This window comes from Aethalodelphis obliquidens, unplaced genomic scaffold (genome assembly GCF_003676395.1).
Source record: "Aethalodelphis obliquidens isolate GAN/ISIS:26980383/991018 unplaced genomic scaffold, ASM367639v1 scaffold9, whole genome shotgun sequence".
Classification (NCBI taxonomy): domain Eukaryota; kingdom Metazoa; phylum Chordata; class Mammalia; order Artiodactyla; family Delphinidae; genus Aethalodelphis; species Aethalodelphis obliquidens.
Genome location: NW_020837953.1, coordinates 12,911,999 through 12,934,579, shown reverse-complemented (window position 1 = coordinate 12,934,579; position 22,581 = coordinate 12,911,999). Strand labels below are relative to the sequence as shown.

The following is a 22,581-nucleotide window of genomic DNA, read 5'->3' as shown; positions in this document are numbered from 1 at the left end:
AAGGAAGGAAGGAAGGAAGGAAGGAAGGAAGGAAGGAAGGAAGGAAGAAAGAAAGAAAGAAAGAAAGAAAGAAAGAAAGAAAGAAAGAAAGGAAGAAAAGAAAGAAAGAAAGGCACAGACTGAAACTGGACTAGCTGTGTGGTCTTAAGCGCTTGGTTCCTCAGTTTCCTCTTCAGTTACGAAGAAAATAATAATAATAACTACCATGTGAGTTATTGTGAGGCTCTCAGTGAGTTAATGTTAGCAAAGTGTTTGGCACATAGGAAGTCTGTTGTTTACTTACTGCTCTTATTTGGTTTGGTTGAAGGTGTGAGGGTGGGAGGATGTTGAGAGAGAAGCGGGAGAGGTAAGTGGGGACTTGTTAGTCCTGCTGAAGAATATAAAGGGCACAGGAGAGCCATTGCAAGGTTAGGGTCAGATCTGGGCTTTGGAGAGTTTCCCCTGGCTACAGCATGGAATGTGGTTTGGAGGGAAGTTATAATAATGGACAGATGTCCCGAAGGGTGACAAGGTGGCAATAGGGGCACAGACCTAGCAGAGTGCCAGCAAACATAAAAGAGGCCTGCAGTCAGGAGGCAGGGTCTGACATGGTGGTGACCTGCAGGGGCTCTGCAGTGACCAAAGCCCAGAGAGTCACGGGGAAGCCGCTGATGGAGGGGAAGCCGTGTGGATAGATGATGACACTGATGACAAGACTATTTGTCTGCCACCCCCAGGAGCATCAATAATCTTGGCTTAAATCACACAATCTTGGGGAAAGGTGACACCAAAATGACTGAGATTAAGTTTCTGGCCCCTGGCAGAATGGTGCCTCAAAATGGAAACTGAGTTCAGTTTTAGAAAAGTAAGGAAAGTCATATTTCCAGTACTTCTGAGTTTGGGGGATTGAGGCTTACATCCACTGTGCAAATCTGTTTTCTCTCCAGGCTGTGAGCTCCAGGAGGGCAAGGACAGCTCTACATTTTTACGATGATTTTGTCAGTGCCTAGCTCAGCACTGGGGCCTGGAAAGTCCTCAATAGATATATGAGAAAGGAATGAATAAAATATGGACCAGTGATGGGTTGACCTGTAATTACACTGGCTCTGTTTTGCAGACAGGGAAACAAAGTGAGGGTGAGACACTTGCTGAGTGTCTCACAGGGGCCTGGCTGGGATTCAGGTCCAGTTCTACTGGCTTCAGAGTGGTGCCCTTTCCACAAAGCCAAGATGGAAAGAGCCAGGAGTCTATTTGCATGTGATATGCAGGATGATTTGCATATATGCTCACGTGATTTTTCTCTAGAGAGTTCTGTATAAGGTTTACTGTTGCTGTTTCCGGCTAATAGGCAGAATACAGTGCAATGGGAAGAGCCCAGGCTTGAAGCAAGACAGTCGGCTGGGGTCTCTGCTGGGCTCAGAATGTGGGTCACGTGGCAGGAGCCACTCTAGACCCCACCCTGACTGTGTACCAGGCCCCTGTCTGCCCTCAGCTGAGCCCAAGGGCCCCAAATTATGGAATCACAGGCAGTCTCGCCCTGAAGAGGCTGAAGTTCACAGAATCTAAGTTCTTACCCTCTTATCCCCATCGCTGCCCAGTTCACAAATGAAAGGACAAGTTTGGGGAAGCAAAAGGCCCCGTGACAACCCCTTAGGGATCCGGTTTCAGGCATCTGTGAGGCTGTATGGGAGAGAGGGGGAAGGGGAAGATGGAGAACAGGTGAGGGAGAGAGGAAAACAGAGCTGGGGAGGGGAGGGAGAAAGGGGCATCGGTCACCACCTCACTGTGGGAAATGCTAGGTTGTGCTGGGTCCTGGTGTCCTGGTGGTTGTGAGTGTGTGTGTGTGTATTCCCCGCCTCCTCTCTCTGCCCGCACAGGACACCCCGGAAGAGTGGGCTCCCAGAGGGAGGGCCTGGTGGGCCCCTTGGCACGTTGAGCAGGGCTCCCTGAATCCTCACAGCAGCTCCTGGAGGACCACATTGCTGCTGCATTTTATAGGCAGAGAAACAGGCTGCGAGAGTTGAGGACTTGCCGAGCGAGGGTCCCCAGAGCGGAGGTGAAGTGGTAGGATTCTGACTCAGGGCTGCTCAAGTCTAAAGCCTCAGCGATGCACACGCCCCTGCTGTCTCCTGAGGGTGGCACACCTTCCACGGTCGTGTGGCCTATGCGTGGGCTTAACCGATTCATTTATGAACGGTCTGAAGGGGCAAGCACTCTGCAGGTGGGACTTTTCAGTAAGCCATGCGCCAACACCTCCAGAAAGCTTCAGCGCAAGAATATTCACTCAACCGGAGGCCGGAGATCTGACGTGCAGTCCCGGCCGAACTTCTGACGTGCTCCGTGGTCTCCCACGTGGGTAAACGAGGAGGGTTTAGCTAACGGCTCTCTTGGGAAGGAGGCCAGGAAGGCAGGGCACGTGGTACAGGAGTCACATGCCTGGGTTTGGGTTCCCAGTAAGGGTAAGAGGAACCATCCTGGGCACCTGCGGATGCTCCATGAACGCTACTTCCTCCCCTGCGAATAACACTTCTTCAGTGCTTACTGCATTCCAAGTACCATCTTAAGTATTTTATGGTTATTAACTCATTTAATCTCCACAACAACCCTATGAGGCAGGATCTCTATTATTATTCTCCTTTTGAGATAAGGGGACTGAGGCAAGGAGAGGTTACAGGACATCCCCAAGGTCATCCTGTACCAAGTGGGGGAGCTGGGCTTCAAATCCAGGTGGTGTAGCCCCAGAGACAACAGCTCACACACACTCTGCTACAGAGCCACGTGGGAGTGACCTTGACCTCCCACACCATAGTTGGAGAACAAGGACAGTTTGGCCTCACAGAGGCCAGAAGCGGGGTTGGGGGCAGTAGAGGGTGACTGACAAGCAGCCGTCTCCCCAACATGCAGAGCCTCGAGGAAGTCACAGCCCGCCCCCCCACCACCGCCGAATGCCACCCCCGCCAGAGCCCTGCCACGACAGGACTTCACTCTACTCCCAGCAGCAGGTGCATCAGCAGCTCGGCCGTGAGAACCGAGGTCCCAGCCAGATGGGGATGACCAGGCCCCAAATGTTTGTCCTCCACTCAAGGTCACTGAGCCAGTTAATGGGGAAACAGAGTTAACAGAACCAAAGGTACCTCGGCAATCAATCTTCCAGGCCTTAGACCCACCCTCCTGCTCTCCCCAGAACAAGGTGGGCTGGGGAGGGGAATACAGCTGAGGGCTGGGTCTGGGGAAGAAAGCCCCAACTGAGCCCCACGGGGCTGTGGTCTGGGCTGTCGCCAGGGGGCTGGGAGGCCCTTGGGGAAGACCATGCCTCAGTTCCTCATTGGCAAAGTGGGGGAATCCTGCCTGTCTTGAGCTGCCTCAGGAAGGGTGAATTGTCTTCAGTGGCAGTTACAGAGATAGGGACAGAGGAAGACCAAGTCTGGGGAGATGGGTCCCGGCGTCACATCCGCCATGAATTAGCTGTGTGATCCTGGGTCAGCCACCTCTCTCCCCTGAGGCTCCCAGTCTCACATGTCAAATGTGCTGGTTGTTGTGGGGTGGCCAGAACACTATGCTCTTCCAGGCAGGAAGCTTGGCCCTCTAGTCCTTCTAGGCCCCCTCACTCCTCCAGCAAAAGAGCATGCACAGGCTTGGCAGACCCAGCCGCAAAGCCCCCTCCTCTCTTTACTGGTTCTGTGAACCGGAGGTTCCTCTTTCTGGTCTCAGATTTAGCATCCGAGAGCCAAGACAGCGTTTGTTCCTCACAACAGCCCCACGAAATGAACAAGACAATGCGCATTTTACAGATGTGGAAAATGACACTCTAAGATCCAGCCCTGGGTCTCAAACAGCTAGGTTTAAAGGGAGAGCAACGAATATAAATCAAATGCATAACAAATCAGGGCCAGAAAGATGACCACTGGGTAACCCACAAGGCAGGCACAAAGCAGGGGGCTGAAGGGAGTGGGCACAAAACCTCCTAGGCAGAGGGGCAGCAGGTGCAAAGGCCCAGTGGTAGGGAGAAGAGTTTCCAGGGATTAAGTTGTGTGGAGCTGGGATATAATGAGGCCAAGGCCCCCTGGCAAGGGCCACACCATGGAGAATTGTGAGTGTCATGCCAAGGAGTTGGGAGTTGATCCTGAGAAGGTAGTGGGAAGGCATTAAAGCCTCTGTCAAGGAGTGAACACTGACTGAAAGCCTCAGTGATAGACAGCACTGAGTCTATCGATAAACTCAGCACCATCCAGGGTCAACAGAGGGAGCACCTGGGAGCTTCTCGACTTCTCTGTGCCTCGGGCCTCCTCTGTAAAATGGGATAGTGACCCTACCCTCTGTCTGCTGCCCACAGAGGGGGTGGGCACGGAAGTGTGGGCTCCCAGGGATGAAGTATTGATGGTAAGGCTACTGTCTTTTCACAAATAAGGACAAAAGAGTTGCATCTGATCAGCTGGGGAACAGGCTGCTGCCAAGTTTAGTAACTGACAGATGGCTGCCAGTAAAGAAGTTGGTACAAGCAGGAGGGCCCTGCGAGAGGTTACTGCAAGGACAGTGCGGGGAAGAAGGAGGCTGGAAGTGAGAATGCCAAGGAGGCAGTTAAGGTGGCCGGAGCGGGGAGTTGAGACCCCCCAGCCATGCCTCTGAAGAGCTGCTTGTCTTTGGGCAATCACTTCCTCTCCCTGAAGCTCAGGCTCCTTGTCTGAAACCAAGAGGGAGGAAGTGGTGCCTAACCACAGCCTTGTAAGAAGACGAACGGGGAAAATAAGACCCATATGTGTTTGCAGAGTGCCTTACAGATTACCTGCTTCATCTTCTCAGATCCCATGGGGAAGGGGGTGACATCTGTTGAGGGCCTGCTGTATGCCAGACACAGGACTGGGTGTTTGTTTACATTCATCTCATGCCAGTTTCATAACAGCCTTCCCAGATACATATTGATATAATAATTTATTTTACATTTGAGGAAACCGAACTGCTGGGAAGTGGCCGAGCCACTTGCAGAGCAATTGCATTCCACAGTTATACACCCTAGAAAAGTATCTGCACACGTGCACAAGGCCCACAAGGCGACACCTATGTATCACATTTGTGGGATACAAATAGGACACATTTGTATCAGCATTGTCTGTAAGAAAATACACTGTACACAACCTAATGGTCCATCTTCAGGAGAACGGATAGGTAAGTTGAGGTATAGACAGACATGGAATAGAATACATGATGAAAACAATTGAATGACAGCTATTCAAGTTCCAACACATACAGAATGGTACCATTTTTATAAAGTTCAAAAACATGCAAAACTAAAAAATACATTGTTCAGGAATGCTTACATGTGTAGTAAAACTATTAAGAAGGACAAATACAAAATTCAAGCTGATGGTTATTTGTATGAGGGGGAAGGAAAGACAGAGGATTTAAAAGGAATAGATAATATTCAGCTTCTTAAGCTGGTGGGAACTTGGGCATTCATTAAATTATTATTTATACACTATTGAATATATTTATATTGCTGACTAATTGAATATATATGTGTATATATATACATGCATGTATATATACTGCTGACTATATATTTTATATGGATTAACTACTTAATAATAAATAAAAATTCAATTACAAACAGATACATTTGAGAAGAGAAATTACCTCTTATTTACCTCTGGTTGTCTGATATGAAGCATGCATTCCTTCTCATGGTTGGTACAGTATTTCAAAAGCTGTTTGTTAAGTGAATTATTGACTGAACGAACAGATAACTTTCAATTCTTACTTCCCCAGCCCACCACACTTCTGCCAATATATGATTTGACCTGGGACCAGAATTTTTATTGTTGGTGGTGGTGGTGGTGATGATGGGTGGAAGGAAACCAGATTTATTTTTTTGTAAACCACTGGAGACATGTAAAACAAAGCTAGGAAGTGCAGACGACTCTATGACTCCCATCCTCAATCTAGCACATACAGGAGAACTCTACCTATTCATCTGTCTATCCACCCATCCATCCATTCATTCATCCATTCTTCCATGCATACGTGTAGTCGATGAACATTTAGTGAAACAAATGCTAATGGAGATCAGGTGTAGCCTCTTGAGAAGTGAAGTAAATTCTCATCCAAGATAAGGACCCTGCATGTGACCATACTGTCCCAGAGGCCATCACGGTGCCCCAGATGGATGTGCGGGGGAGACACGGGATGCCCATGAGATCTTGCAACTTACCTTGACACACAAATGAAGAGGGTGTTTCCCCTGGGTGGATTCGTCCTGTGATGAATACCACCTTTTGCTCTGCCCCCTCCCAAAGGTTGTCTGTAAGATAAAATGGAAGTAGGTTACTAAGGAGGACAGCTGAGATGGGGAGTTGTTATGTATGTGTGTGGGAGGGGCAGGGAAAGGGTGCTTTACATTTATCTCTTAAATCATTGGGTTAAAACCACTAATTGTATTATGTCCCTGGTCACCCAATATTAAATAACTACATTTCTGTTCTTCTGCGCAATTGATCATATTAATGTTACAATCATCTGAAGAAGTCATAAGAGCAATGTCAAATCCCAGATCCACTGACCATGAAACTAGGCAAGTTATGTGTCCTTTTTGAGTTTCAATGTGTTAATCTATATTAATCTATTCAATGTGTTAATCTATAAATGTGGATAGTTTCTTCATAGGGTTGCTGTCATAATTTAACAAGCTTACATATTGCCTAGTATGCAGTAAAAATTTAGTAACTGATGGAGTAAAATAGGTAGCTATTTATATTAGTAATAGTAGCAGCTGTCATTTAAATAGCACCTTTTGTGTCCGGCACATTATACACATTATTTATAATCCTTACAGAAACATGACAGTTAATACTTCTTTTACTGAGACAGAAACTGAGGCTCAGAGAGGTTATATAACTTGTTCAAGTTCTACCTACAGAGCTACATAGGGTAGAGCTGAGATTAGAATCCAAGCTCTGTTTGGCCTTGATGAAGTAAGAGGGACCAGATTTCTCTCTCACCTTAAGCAACTAGAAGATCGGACAAAATATACAAAACAACTCTTTTCAGACATTGAACAAGACTAACTCATGAGCAAGACTAACTCATGAGAAAAGGAAAACTAATGAGGCATGCCCCATGACTGCCCTGGTTTTTTGCCTGGAGGCCCACCCCAGACCAAAGAGCAGAGAGAGGTATCCTCAACAGAGCATGGAAATCTCACTGAGATTGAAGTTCAGGGCGTCTGAACCAGGTGGTGGTTGTGGGGAAACTCTGTGTATTTCAGAGAAGAGGGAGCTCTGTAGAAAAAGAGTTCCAGGAATCCATAAAGGGGTCCTCATGAGTCTTTGCTGGGTCCCAAGATATGCATATAACAGGGTGAATCTCCATGATGTCATGAAAAAACGACCAGGGAGCTGTGAACTGCACATTCTCAGGGCTCACATAGGGCTAGGAATCATTTGAACTCCCACCTCCCAAGTGGAAGTCCGCATTGATCATTCAGGGCATTTGGTAGAGAATCCAGAAGAGCCATGCCTTAGTGGTGGGGCTAAACAACCCAAGACTCACTCTAACAAAAATTTAAAATAAATCTCAGATGGATCAAGCTGAACAGCAACAACAACAAAATTGACTGCCTGCTACATAAAGTCCAACTGTCTTTAAAGGAAGACAACAAAATCCAGATATTCAACAATGTATAATTCACAATATTCATCATCCAGTAAAAGGTATTAGACATACAAAGAAGTAGAAAATTATGGGCTAAAGTCAAAGCCCATGCTTTTGCTGCCTCTACGGAAGTCTCATTTGTATAATAAAGTTTAGCATTGTGCAAATATATTATTAGACAAAAGCAGTAACCAAGAGTGACATTCCTAGAAAGGAGGGGCAGGAAGAAGGTGCTTAGCCATGGGCAGAAGAAGGACTGATTGACACAGAACAGAACAATGACCTGAAGGAAATTCAGACATGAACACTGAGAGGCGTTCGATTAAAGGATCCCATCTACATTAGTGGACAATCTGGATGGAGAGGGGAGGCAGAGATCTTAAACTGGCTTTCTGCTTCTGAAATGCTAGGACAGGTTATTTGAGAATGTGATTCATGACCCCAACAATTGATGCACCAAGTCAGAGACTAAAATTTAAAAAAAAAAAAATTAACCCTATTATACCTGGATCTGAAAGCTTAGGACTTGCCTGGTCTATTGGGTGACCAGTTTTGAGGTCACTGCTTCCCTAATATTAGGTCCCTATAAGACAGCAAAACATATAATGAAGCCAAAATGCATACTTGAGAACTCACTCTGTTCTCGGTTCTGTGCTAAGCGCCTTTAGGAGCAAAGGGAGAGAGAGAAGGCTCACCTGCTCTTAAGAAGTTTATGGTTTAAAAGAGAAGTTAGATACCTGAACATCTCCTGGACTGAATACAAGCTCCTCAAGGGAGAAACTGTGACTTTCATGGTGTATGTTTAATGATTTTCCCAGGATTCTGTGTGGAAAGGTGGTCAGGAACTGGCTATTCAATTAATAAGTAAAACATACTCATACAGATCCTGGTTTATAAAGGAATTTAGACACACACTATCTTATTTAATCTTCATCATGCCTCTGTGAGGTGGACAGTATCAACTCCATCTTACAGGTGAGGGAACTGAGGCTCACAGAAGGAGGGGACATGTCCAAGGTCATGCAGTAGCAGTGGCAGAGTCCCAGCCCAGTGCCCCATTCACTCCCCTGTCTGTCTCCTCCTGGATCCACCAAGAGCAGTATCAGATTCTACATCTACTGCGTTTCCATCTACAATGTACACAAGGGAGTTTGGTTTCATCCCTTATTGCTGGTGGGAGTTGAGCTATGTCTTAGTATGTATATTGCTTTTTCACTTAAAATACAAAAAACAAAATGTCACCAAGCCCTTTTAAAACACACTAACACTGACCCCATCTATCCCAGCAGCGTAGAAATGAAAAATGACATTACCAAGGTCTCGGTGAAGGCTATCTTCATGGATGTCTCCCCTGACCTGGTATCAACTCAATTGCATTCAGCATTTCTGCTGACCACAGGGAAATGCAAAATGGGCATTCTATTTGCACACTCATTTTACTGAGCCCCTGCGTCTTCATAAAATGATAACGTGGGGCTAATAAAAATCAAGCGTCTCAGGTGCTAATATAAGCAAATGTTGACGCAGGCAGGTAACAAATTGCTTTGTCATTTAGGAGGCCGTAAAAGAGCGTTATAATCATCTTTAGGCAAAATGCATGGGTCTCCTTTGCTTAGCTTTTCGCTTTCATTTGCAAAATCAGTTTAAGGTAATGTAGCAGCTCTGAGGTGGTGTGACATGGGACTTCCACTCCCACCCCAATCCTGTTACCGAATCCTCAAACTCGTGCAAAGCCAATTAAACATATTCTTGGTGGAGACAGCAGGGATGATGAAGGAAGTATGCTTTGAACAAAGCCAGGGTGGCAAAGAAGCTGAACAATGAGCCCAAGAGAAACATATAAGGGAGGGTAAAGCTGGAGGCCTTGGAGAGAGGCACACTCAGGGGTACAGGGCACCCTCAGGTAGAACCAGGACAGCCATAGTGGGCTCCCCAGTTAACAGAAGGTGTTTGCAGTCAAATGTATTTTGTGTAGCATCCCAACTCATACACACACACACACACACACGAGCACTCCTTTGATAGAGGGATAATGTCCCTCTATCAACCACCATTTCCTTATTCATAAAATATTTCTTGAGCACCTATTAGGTGGCCAGTCACTAGCTATTATTATCTTCATTTTACAGAAAACCAAAGCTAATAGGCATTGTGACTTGCCCACAGCTAAAGGCTGGCAGAGCCAGAGTCCCCACCCAGGCAGTCTGACTCCACCTGTGTTCCTCCTCTACGCTTCTCTGCCTCTTGTGAAGGACAATGACATTATCCAGCTCCAATAGCAACTAAGTAGTATTTATTCAGCACTTACTCCGTGCCAGGCACTTGACATGTATGATCATAATTTTCACAGCAACTCAATGAAAAACATCTACAATTCTCACCCCTATTTTTTAGGAAATTGAGTCCTGGCAAGGTTAAGTGACTTGTCTAAACCTGCATAAGTAGCAAATGTTGGGGGAGCCAGGATTAAACCTAGGTCTTTTTGAGTCTCAAATATATGCTCTTAACCACCGTGTCATATCACCTCTGGAGATTAAATGGGGTCCTTGTGGTGGTTTTAAAAAATATATCCACAAATTCTTCATTAATCTCCTCTTTTCAAGAGGTGAACTCCCTCCCTCCCCTTCAGCACGGGCTGGCCTCAGAGACTTGCCCTAACAAATAGATTGCTACAGAGGTGATGGTGCTTGGCTTTTGAGATTAGGCTATAAAAAGACAGCGGCTTCCATCGTGGATGTACTTTCTCTCTCTCTCTCTCATCACTCACTCTGGCGGCCTTGACTTGTGGACACTCAGGCAGCCTGTGGAGAGGTCCCCCTGGTGAGGACTGTCCCACTCCCAGATGACTGCAGCCCTGGCCCACAGCTTACCACAACCTCATGAGAGAGCCTGGGTCCGAGTCAGCCAGCAAAGCTGCTCCCATATTCCTGACCCACCGATACAAAGAGGTAATAAACGTTTGCTGTTTTCAACATGCTGAATTCTAGTGTAATGTGTTAGGCAGTAATAGACAACTAATTAATCCCACTGGCGATGGCGGCACTTCCCCTAGTTGATTGTAGAACTTAAGAAACTTTGCATCTCATCTATTGATGCTGAGTCTGAGTGAGGAGCAAAGCCACAACCTTGGCGTCAGGATGGAGGGAGAGCCTCCATCGATCTGGTCAACTGTCCGTGGACTGGACCCGTGGTTGGTGGAGGTACCAGCCAAGATGCCAAGAGGTCCCAGAGAGCACCAGCTGGGCCCTCTGAGGACAAAATTCTCCCACAAGTTCACACGGTCAGTTTTGTTGCCCTGTCTCTCCTGACAATAACTTGTCACAGGGAGTGAGGTATTCTGTGCAGGAAGAAGGGGTGGGGACCTGGGAGGGGAATATGGAATGTTATAATAGAAAGATTTTTTTTTAACAGAGAAAACTTTTTCGTTTTCTTGACTGTATGATCCCCGAAGGCATCACGAAGTCGGGAGAATGCCCTCCTGTTGGTTTCCGTACCAGACCAGTTGCAGTCTTGCCTGTCATACGCCGGGGCCCGAACAGGTCCACCTGCTATAGCAAGATGGAGAAAAGGAAATCCTGGAAGAGACAACAGCACACTCTGTCACCGGCCTCCCTGTGTTGGCACCATCCTTGCCAGCCCATCACCTGCCCAGCCACCAAAGAGGCCTTTCCAAAACGCACATGGGAGCACACCACTCGCTCTGCTTACGACCCATCGGCAGCGCTCTGCTGTCCTCCTCCGGGCAAGCCCAGCCTCCTGCATCGCCCCTGTCTCTGGTAGTTGGCGGCCCCCTCACTCCTCCAGCCCCTTCCACAGGCCCCAGCCTCAGCTACTCTCGGCAGCTCCGCAAGCACGAATGTTCTCCCCACACCTCCACACCTGGGTGCGTGCTGGTCTCTCTGGCTAGAATGCCAGCCCCCAGTTCCTCTGTCTGGCTTACTCCTACTTAGCCTTCTAGACTGCTCGGCTGTGCCTCCCCTGAGAGGGGAGGGAAGAAACGAATATTCATCCAGGACTGGTCCTAGGCCACCCCTGGTGTTCCTGTTATGTTGTATCTGATTTCATCAGCAGAACAATTCTGTAGTTTTCCCTACAAAATACATCACGTTAAAGGTAGTATGAGGAAATCACTCTGTTGCTGATACTGACAATAAAGAGGGCATAGGAGTTGCGAATTATATAAGAACGTGCTCTGGGTGCCGGATTTCTTGTACGTAATTTTATGAGAAAATATAGGTTTAGGAGGCATCGATAGAGCTTTCTTGAAGGCATTGGAGAACCAGTGAATGTATCTGGGTAGAGATGAGACTTGCTGAAAGCAAAAACACCCAGGGCCGGCTCAGCCCAGGAGACTGAGGGTGAATTCAATGAGAGAGGAGAGCTGGACGGGGGAGACTGGGCAGGACATTGGTGCCTGTGTTTCTTCTGCCCCCTGAGGGGATCAAATGGAAAGCCTGCTGGCTTCCTGGGCAGATAGACCAGTACTCATATCCAGGACCCGTAGATGACTGGCTGTGAGGTCTTGAGCAAATTCCTTACAAATTCGGAGCCTCAGTTCCCCGTAAAATGAGAATAATAATGCCCAGCTCACAAGGTAAACCTTACGTCAGAGATGTTCTGCCCCTGCCCCATGGTTTTGCCTGTTAATTGCAGGTCCCATTTACCAAGCCAAAAGTCCTGGGAATAGACACAGTCGCAAGGGGACTCTGTGTGGGTCCCTGCGGTGTACACCATAGGCTGAATCTCTAGCTTCTATCCACAGGTGCCCGAGCACCCCTCCCCCACCACACATGACAATCAAAAGCAGCTCGGACATCACTAAACATCCCATGTCTTCTCGAGGCAAAATAGTCCCTGGTTGAATATTCTATAAACCCCTATAAAATATGCTACTTTATTCAGACTGGCCTCGTCACTATCTTCTCAAGCAAACCTTCAATTTCTTAGACTGTGTTGTCTCAACTAACCCCTCCACAACGCCTTTCCAGAAACCTCCAGACCACAGCACCCTCACCCTCCTCTGAACTCAGAGTTCAATCTGGACTCCTCATGTGGTCATAAATTTGTTTTGTTGTTGTTGTTTTTTTTTTGCAGCACACGGGCCTCTCACCACCGTGGCCTTCCCCGCCGCGGAGCACGGGCTTCAGACGCGCAGGCCCAGCGGCCATGGCTCACGGGCCCAGCCGCTCCGCGGCATGTGGGATCTTCCCGGACCGGGGCACGAACCCACGTCCCCTGCATCGGCATGCGGACCCCCAACCACTGCGCCACCAGGGAAGCCCCGGTCATAAATCTTTTGCTGCCTCGTTCAGGCAGGACCGAAGGCCGCAGCTCAGATTTGCTCTGCCTAATGCCCAGCACCTGCCCCCTGAGCCTCCGGCCCACGTCGAGAAAACAGCAGTGTTAGCGAAGTTTATTTTGAGTTCTCCCGCTCCCTCGCCCCGTCACCCTCTGGGTCACATTCCCTCAGCGAGGCTTGGACCTCCTAGGGCCTAAAATCTTACATCTGCCAGGTACGGTCATCCATGTTGCAGGGTTAGGGAATGAATGTTCTACCCTTGATGAGATGGGAGAAGAGAAGAGATTTCTCTTGAAAAGAGTGTGCTCCTGACAGAGAAACGCTCCTGACAAGAAATGAAGCATTAATTCTGGAATTTCAGGCCTTTGGGAAAGGAGCCTCTGCCTCTCTGGTATACCTCATGTGTCTACCACATATTAAAACCACTTTTTGGCTTTAAAAAGCAGTGAGGAGGCCTCTGACCTATAGGAGACTCCTAGAGGCCAGAAGAACTGCAGAGCCTGAGGAACCGCCAAGTGGAACGGACTCACCGTGAAGATGAAGGGAGAGGCCCAGAAGGGACAAGTGACTTGTCGGAGGCTACACAGCAGAAGGCTGGTCAAGCCAGGTCTGGAACCCAGGGCATAGAGCTCCAACGTCCAAGCAGCCACCCCTCACCTCACTGGGCTGCCTCGGGCGATGTGCCTGCAGGCTGGTGCCTGGAGAGTGCCCAGGGGATGCCTGCCAGGGCTGTGAAGGAAGCCGAATGGCGATGGGCCTGAGATACAGAGGGCTAGGGCCAGTCGTTACCTTGTCAGTCCCAGGGGCAGCGCCCCTCGGCCAGGCTGCCCTGCTGGGCTTGGTCCCTCTAGAGGGACCTGTGTGGGCCGGGACTCTGGGCCTGGAGCAGGTAGGCAGGCAGCATTCCAGAGTGGGGGTGGGGTGGATGTAGGCTGACGGCAGGAGGGCTCGTCCCGCCACGACCTATCTTGATCCCAGCACCCTCCAAGCTCCTGCTGAAAGTCAGAATCCCAGCCACCCTCTCGGGGTACCTACTGAGGTCCGGTCTCCTGGGAAACAGGCTGGGAGAGGCTGAGATTGCTGTGCCGGAGCCTTACCGGGGATTGCTCTCGGCAACTCTCGTGAGAGGTGAGTTAAGCAGGGTTGGGGAGTCTCAGCAGCGACTTTAATCAATCCCACGGGGAGCTCCAGGCCAGGAGGGTCCTGCATAGCTGTCCCAGCGGGTGAGGGGCTGGCTCTGTATCCTGCACGGCCCAGCTACTGGGTGTGGGCTGCCCACAGGCCTGGGCTGGAGCCTCGGGAAAAGCGGCTTCCTTCAGCGGAGCGTAGTTTCCAGGGAGAAACTCAGCTGTGAGCTGTCAGGTACCAGCACTGCTGGGAACTGGGGGAATTAATTGGTCCTGAAGGGCGATCGCGGTGGTGCGCACAGCACCTGCTACACCAGCCTTCAGCTGAGGCAGCCCAGGAGAGCAGGGCAGACCCGAGGCCGAAAAGACAAGAAGGCCGAGGATGAAGGGCTTTGTTTTTTAGTTCAATTCTATATGTATTTTCTAACACTGACCATGTGCCACACTTCGGGCTGGCCCCTGGGGACGTAGAGAGGAAGCAGACACTCTTCCTGCTATCCAGGGGCTCAAAGACTAGCGCCGAAGAAGAATCAAGCCTGGTTTTGCGGTAATAAACTTGAATTGTAGAGTCGGACAGAAGAAGGGTTAAAACCAAATCCTGCCACACGTGACCCTGAGCTCTGAGACTGTTCCTTTCCTCACCTGCAAAGTGAGGATCAACCTCGCAGGGGTCTTGTAAGAACTGAGACAACGCATCGGGTCTGTGCCCATGACATGACATATAGAATGTGTTCAGAAACGGGAACTTGCAGACCGTTAGAAGTCACTTGGTCCAACTGCCTGATCTTACAGATGCAGAAACTGAGGTCACTAGACTCTAAGCAACACTAGAGCCATGACTTTGCCTGTCTTTTTCACAAATTGTATTCCCAGGGCCTAGCACACAGAAGGAGCTCAATAAATCCTCGTGGAATAGCTGTAGAGCACTTGTTGCCCTTTGGTTGTGTGAGCGCATCAGACTAGAACTGAGTGCCCAGGCTTTTCCTAACACGTGCTCTGCCTTCCATCTCTCCCAGCCTGCAGAAATTTCTCACCAGGTTCAGTTTCAGACTTATTAGCAAATGCAAATTGAATTACGAGGTGCCCTTTTGCAACAAGGGCAACAAAAAGTTTCCCCAGAAAGAGGAAGTGAGAAGAGGTGAAAGCTAGGATGAAAGTCGAAGACAATACATTCTAATCAGACTTGATAAATATGTAAATTAAAGCAGCTGAACGGTTGGCTTTGACAAATGACTTCTCCGTAAGGGGATTTTCCACGCTGGAAGGAGAGAGTTCAGCCTGCCTGCTAGTCGCAGCCAGAGGTCTCTCCTCCTCTCCCAGCTATGCGGGCTGATGGGGGCAGGCACTGGGATGCGTAGAGGCAGAGCAGAGAACGAATCCTTCTTTCAATGGATGCCATGTATTGAGCATCTGCTAGCTGCTAGGCAAGCCTCCCTCGACCCTGGGAGGGCAGAGAATCCCTGTCTCGTTGAGGAGGAAGCCAGGGTAAGGGCGAGTAAGGGGCAGATTCACCAGACTCCCCAGCCTGGTGTCGCTGAGGGGCCAACGCAACCAGCTGTTGAGAATGTGAATTCAATCCCTCCAGTGGCTTTATTGTCCTCTGGGGGTCTGAACAACTGAAAAGTTCGTGCCTTTCAGTCTTTTCTCCCCTGCAGGACCTGGCACAGTGGGAGTGTTCAGGAAAGAGCCTTCCTTAACTTGTTACCTAGCTCCAGACGGATCTCTTCCCTCTGACAGCCCCCATCTCTGTTTCTCCATCTGTAACAGTAGCCCTTGGAGTCGGCCCTGCTGAAGGGCCAGACAGCACAGAGCAGAAAGGAGCAGTCAGACTGCAGAGTCTCTGCAAAATACAAGACAATTGTCATTGTAACCTCTAAATTTGGGGGTGGGGGAGGTTATTACATAGCAATAGATAACCAGAATCATTGCCATGAAATTGATGAAGCTAATGGGTTACAGTACAGCCGTCAGCTGAGAGGTAGTTGAAAGGAACAGGCTTTGAGCGGTTCCTGTGTGCCAGGCACTTTCCATACATTATGATCCAGGTCTCACCAGGCCCCGGGAGAAGTGTATTGTTTTCCTCATATTACAGACAAGAAATCTGAGGTTAAGTGCTTTGCCCAGGGCCACCCAGCTAGCAAGAGTTACGCTGGAATTTGAATCCAGTCTTTCTATCCCCTGAGACCAGTCTTTCTCCTGACACCTCCAAGGGGGAAAGCTCATTCCCCAGCTATACCAGATAAAAGATTTGTTCTGCGTGTAAACGTGGGCAGGCACGCGCACACATCTGCTTTTGACTCAAACTCCTACAAATTCCTAAGTTTTTGTACAAAGTTATCAGAGCTGAGGTATACACAGAAATTCAAGTTGAATGGTTTGCAGCCTTGGAAAGACACTATTAATACAATTTCCCCAAACACAGAACCAATATTTATGAGCGCTTGGAATGCTTCAGGAAAAGAGTTTCCCGGTAGGGCTGGGAGTAATGTGATCCAGGCCCTGAGCCGAAGATCTGTCTTGCCTGGTGCTGGAGGAATTTAGATTTGAAGAGTATTCTTTCTTTCCTATTGAGATCTTCATTGACTGCTATAAAAATACCACTTTCAATCTCAAATCCCCACTGGCATCTTCATATAAGCACCGAAAATGCTACTGGGCTTTGGAGATTTCATTTAATGAAGGAAAAGTATTTCTATTAAAGAGTGAAATTTTTTTTTCTCTCCACGCAACATCTTTAGAGGAGCCAGGGAAGCTGGATTGTTCCGGGCTCTGAGAAAATGAACCAACCCATGCCTCACCCATGATGTGGTCACACAGACTATGGAAGGCAAGGAAGGGTCAGTAATGAGGGGAAAATAAGAGCAATTATGCTCAACTTCCATGTCCCCATGATCTTACAGTTGATGAGGCGCTTTGGCACTCAGTAGGGAGATATTTCTGTTGCCACTGCCCTTGTGCCCTAGAAGCTAATCTAGGCTCTGACCTGCCTGTCCTCTGCCCACCCCACTCTCACCTCTACCCTCTCTCACCAGCTCTTCACGCCTCTTCACACAGGGGTTCAAACTAGCTTCTCCGCCTTGTCTAGAGAGCTGTCCTGGGTTCTGTGGACCTGGCTCCTTACCCTTCAGGTCTCTTCTCATGAAAATGGTAGCTCCATGGTGGCAGGAACTTTGTCTTAGTAACTGCTGTGGACCCAGGTCTAACATGGTACCTGCAGATACACATGCTGACTGCATATTTATTGAGTCAACAAGTACAGCCAACAGGCATTGAGGGATGTGTGCTGGGGAGGGTGAGCGCCAAAGGAAGAAGACAGAAGACATGGCTGGAGTCAGCAGATTGTCCAAGGTCATCCAGGTGGTAAGTGGTGAGAACAGAGTGGACCCCAGTCTGATGAATGGTAAAACCTGTGTCCCTTCACCCTGAGGCTCCTGTCCCTCACAAAGAGGCCACAGAGTGCAAGGGTGTGAGCAGAACCTTAGGTGTGGCTGTGCCTGTTTTCCAGTTCTGTCTCTGCCACTCACTAGCTGTGTGGTCTTGGGAAAGTCACTCACTTGACTTCTGGAAGCCTCAGTCTCCTTATCCATACAATGGGAATAATAATAATATTCATCTTATTGGGTAGTTGCGAGGACTAAATGAGCTAAAATAAAGCACTAATAACAGTGCTTGTCACAAGGTAAACCCTCAATTAACATTTACTCTTCCTAATCATTCAATAAATATTCCTTGAGCTCCCAGACACCAGCTCCCCTCCCCACTCCCAGGCAGAGTCAGGCTCTCTCTGTTCTGTTCCCTCCTCGCCCCTTCCGAGATTACAGACATTGCCCGGCAGTACCATAGTAATTTGCTTCTCTTTCCCTCTCGCCTTTCCCCTCTGGTGACTCTCAGCTTTTTGGGGGCAGAAGCCCTGTCTTGTTCATCTCTTTCTGGCATTCATTTCCTTTGTCTGAGACACAGAAGGGCATTTTGACATAGTTGTTTTGATGCAAGAGTTTTGAAATGGCTACATTTAAATGTAAAACTGCTTTGGAAAATTACCAGGCACTGTGTGAAGCAGACCCCCCCACACACAACCGTGCATGTCTGACCTCCACTGACCTTCACTTCCAACAGATCCTCACTGCCCCTGTCTCCTTTCTTGCCAGCTTGACTGGGAGCCCACCCTGAGCCCAACCTCTCCCCTCCGTGAGGCCCCTGCCAGAGGGGAGGTCAGGGATGGGGAAGTTCTGGGATGAGGGGAGGTAGCCTGAAATATCTCCTGGGTACATTGTTTGGTAATGTTTATTAAAAAGCTGAAGGTGTAATGCTTTGTTTTCCCGGCTGCGTCAAAATGTTCCCATTTCAAAACACTTGTGTCAGAGCAGCAGCATCAATGTGGCTGAAACAAGAGGACTGTCAAAACGATATGAACTCTGCAAGGAAGCCACCTGGCATGTAGCCGTCCTCAATAACGGATTTAAAACATACACCCCTGTAAGTGGATTAACAAGCGATCAGCTGCACTTAACACCAGCTCTCCCTTTAGTAATTCCTTTTTGTTCTAATGAGGATGTTTCCACCACCGTAAGGATCACAGAAGTTTAGGATGCTGCCTGACGTCACACAGCAGAGGTGATTAGAGATGAGTATGGTCTAGTTCATCTCCCCCATTTTACAGCCAAGGTGCCGAGAGAGAAAGTGACTTGAGCAAGGTCGCACAGTGAACTGGATTTTCATGTTAGGTCAGAAACATGTGATCAGTTCTTGGATAACTTCTCCACGCTGTACCCTAAATTCTGGACCACAGCATCACCACTGAGCACATGGCACGCACTCAACAGAACAGAACAGAGACCACGGGCAGGCTGCTAAAGCCCTGGGCATGCTGCTTGAAAATTGGATTGGCCAAGTTCTCTGTAAAAGAAGCTTTAGTGGGCTTCCCTGGTGGCACAGTGGTTGGGAGTCCGCCTGCCGATGCAGGGGACATGGGTTCGTACCCCGGTCCAGGAAGATCCCACGTGCCGCGGAGCGGCTGGGCCCGTGAGCCATGGCTGCTGAGCCTGCGTGTCCGGAGCCTGTGCTCCGTAACGGGAGAGGCCACAACAGTGAGTGGCCCGCGTGCCGCCAAAAAAAAAAAAAAAAAGAAGCTTTAGTGTCCGACCAGGCGGGTTGTCACTATCCCATTAGCTGGGCAGTCCAGTGGAGCAGCGAGGCCTGGGTGGCCCATGTGTGCAGGCAGGAAGGGCAAACTGCTGCAGTATGGGGCACAGGCGAAGAGCTATTTGTATCTGTTTCCATAATTGATATTTCTGCAGCCGGTGAAAGAATAAATCCCTGTTAACCTGGGTAGGGAAATTATATATCCCTACTGTCTTCATGGTTTCATGATTCAGGCTGAATAGAGTCTTTCTTGAATAAAATAAATTATAAAAACTTAATTTACAAGAACTTATTTCCAGGAGGTGTTTTATGTTAAATGCTCCTAGGATAGGGCTTCTAGGATAAACCTGGACTCTGTACACAAATTCTGCCTCAGACTATCCCTGGGGCACATGGACTGGAGTTGGTCAGACCCGGGTTTGAAGCTGTTTAACCAAGATAAGTTGCTGAACCACGGTTTCATCAAAGGCTAAGTGAGGAAAGGTGTGTAAGTCATGGGCGCTCCACAAAAGTAGCCTCTGTTATTACTGAGTTCAGAAGGCTTCAGTTCCACCTTCTGGTAGACCCTTTCCTCTAGGAAGGCCTGGGCTTGAAGGTGCTGTCGGAGCACGTGTGGGCTGAGAAGAGGAGAAGCGATTTAGCGTAGAGGTTACAAGCAGGGACTGGGGACCAACCGGAGCAGTGTCTCCACCACTCTCTGAGTGTGTGACCTTGGGCAAGTTACTTCACCTCTCTGTGCCTCAGTCTTCTGCTCTGTAAAGTGGGCTCATAGTGGACCATTCTCCTAGTCATGCTCTGAGGAGGAAATGAGTTGGTAATTTCTAAAGCACTTGGAATAGCATCCTAGTGTTTATACAAATCTTGTATAAATATATGGTTGCTAAATAAAATAAGTACTGACTAGTAATACCCATTCACGTGCTCAGGGTCTGCAGAGAGATATGCTCATCTTGGGACCCTCCCCTGTGACAGGCCCTACCCCTTCTCAGAAACAGACTTCTGTGGATAGTTATTGGATACTTTTCATACATACATACGCAAGAAACACATTTGATTCTTGATTCTCAGCCCTGGCCACATGTTAGAACCACCCGGGGAGTTTTTAAGAAATCATAATGCACGACAGCCCCCCTCCCACCCCTGCACCCCTTCTCCAACCAAGGTCGTGGGGAGGGCTCAAGCAAATTATTCTTCCCACGTGCAGGCACAACTGAGAACCCCTGGCCCAGTGTGAGCCAGGGCCAGGCTCTCTACTCCCTGGGTCTTGGTCTTCTTACTACATCATCTGCAGTAAGAGCGGGTAGGGCTAGGTGGTCTCTCTTTTCCCCCTCCAGGCCAAAAAGACTGTGATCCTGGAGGTTTGGAGGACCCAGGAGCTGGCTCGGGATGGCTCTGATTAGACCACGTTGGTCTTAGCATCAAGGAGAGGATGCTGGGGTGAGTGGACGAGAAAACATGCATACATCAAGCAGATAATTTCTCGCAGACACAGTCCCTTCCTGGGAACAGGACAAGAAGTGCTAAGATAATGGCGGTACAGCCTCTCTGGGAACTCACAAAGCTTAGAGCAAAGAGATTGGATTTATAACAGAAATGGAAGCCATGTACATGAGGAGAAGGAAGAAAGGCATTTTCAAAGGATGAAGGAGGAGGACTAATATATTTGCAATCAGTGGCATAGAGGGGTTCAAATGCATGCACACCAGGAGACAGAAAGAAACGGCATCCTGGGAGGGCAGGAGAAGAGAAAGGGAGATCACGGTAGCTGAGCATCTGATCTGTGCAGGCAACAGGGGGGCATGTTATCATCTAATCTCATTCCATCTGGGCGGCCTCCCAGAGGGCGGGTGTCTGATCCCCATCCGACAGACCCCACAGGTGGTGAGCAGCAGTGCCAGGATAAAAACCCAGGTCACTGACTCCAAAACCCTGCACTCTTTCCCCTCCGGTTTGGTGCCTCACTTATCCAGAGCTTCCCCGTTCTCATAACCTCACACACCCAGATCACAACAAAGAGCCAGAATGAAGCAGAAAGGGACTGAAAACGACCCAAATCCAAAGGCACAGCCCCACGTTAAAGGTCCTCAGGAGAACCTGTTGGGACACTGAATGATAGGGAGATTCTCTCGATTTCTGGGGAAAAGGGACGAAGTGTACCTTTTGAGAGCTGGTATGAGCACAGAGTGAATCAGGAGGGGAAGTGGCAAAGCCCCCCAGAGAGACTGGGGCCCTCCCAGGACACGTTCTTGAGTGCCGGGCACTATGAACACGTCGAAAGGAAGCAGGCGTCAGCTGGCCGTGGGCTGTGTGCCTCCAGGGCTCTGCACGGCAGCGCCAGCCCAGCCCGTCTCTGGCAGGGAGAGGGCAGCCTGACGGCGCTGAGACGTGCGGCCCGCTCAGTGCAGCCAGCGCCGCGGTGGGGTTAGGGTGGCCACAGCTGCGGTATCTGCCCTTATCCATCCCGGGCCCCTCCCTCCCTCCCTCCCCACCTCGGCACTCAGCCAGCTGCCTTCTGCAGGTCGTTCAGCATCCCCCCAGCTCCTCTGGTCCCCGCCACAAAGTGTCGGTGCTGAGCGCTAGAGACAACCAGAGGATGCAGTCAAGGGGCTGCTCTCCAGAAACTTACCGTCTAGGAACCAGGTACTATTTCAAAAAAAAAAAAAAAATTGGAAGCACATTTTGTTTTGGAGGCCCAGTGGCTGAGAAGAGTATGCTTAGCTGTCTGGAGAGTTCAACAAAGATGGGTGCTGGGCTGGAGGTGTGAGGTGTTCCCAAGGTGTTCCTAGACAAGCCAGGACCGTGGGGTAAGTGCTTCCCCCAGACCAGCCCCCTCACTCGGGTCAGGTTCAGAGCATGATCACAGCCCAGCTGTGGACTGAGCTGACCAGGGCTCGGCTGGGATCTTCTCTCTCCCCCCAGCCCACTCCTCTCTCTGGTTCTGAGGGTGACACTGAAGGTCCTACATGGCAGGGGGTGCACCCTCTCCTCCCTGGCGCGTCGTAGGTGCTCCACGTGGGAATGTGGGAGCGGATGGACAAGCCGCTCGCTCACTTCAAAGCTCTGCATTCACACAGCGCCCATGTGACTGCCTGGCCTTCGGAAGAACTGGGACTCGCTTTTTAATGGTGCTAATGTGGCAGTAACGAGGTGGTAAATGTCTGCCTGTCTCCCAGCCTCTAGCAAGGCCATATTCTCCATTCCCCGTGCTCCCCACTGCGTCCTTTCAAAGCCCTTCTCTTTAATGCCGAGTGGAGGAGTTCCAGACAGCTATCTGCATTTTCAATTCTAGAAATCATTAATATTTTACAACGGCCAGCACCACGGTTTATTAACACACTTAGATTTCCTACCTGCTACTGTTAAAGGGAAACTTCCTATTTGAGAAATATT

At 49.1% G+C, this 22,581-nt stretch overlaps 1 protein-coding gene across 2 annotated transcripts in view; it reads right to left on the bottom strand.

Moving 5' to 3' along the window:
• Positions 1–22,581, bottom strand: part of AGBL4 (AGBL carboxypeptidase 4) — a 1,265,610-nt gene that overhangs the window by 132,706 nt on the left and 1,110,323 nt on the right. For both annotated transcript variants that reach the window (XM_027108602.1, XM_027108603.1), the window contains exon 6: positions 6,185–6,274. In XM_027108602.1, coding sequence (XP_026964403.1) covers positions 6,185–6,274 — 90 coding nt within the window. The remainder of the gene's footprint in view (positions 1–6,184; positions 6,275–22,581) is intronic.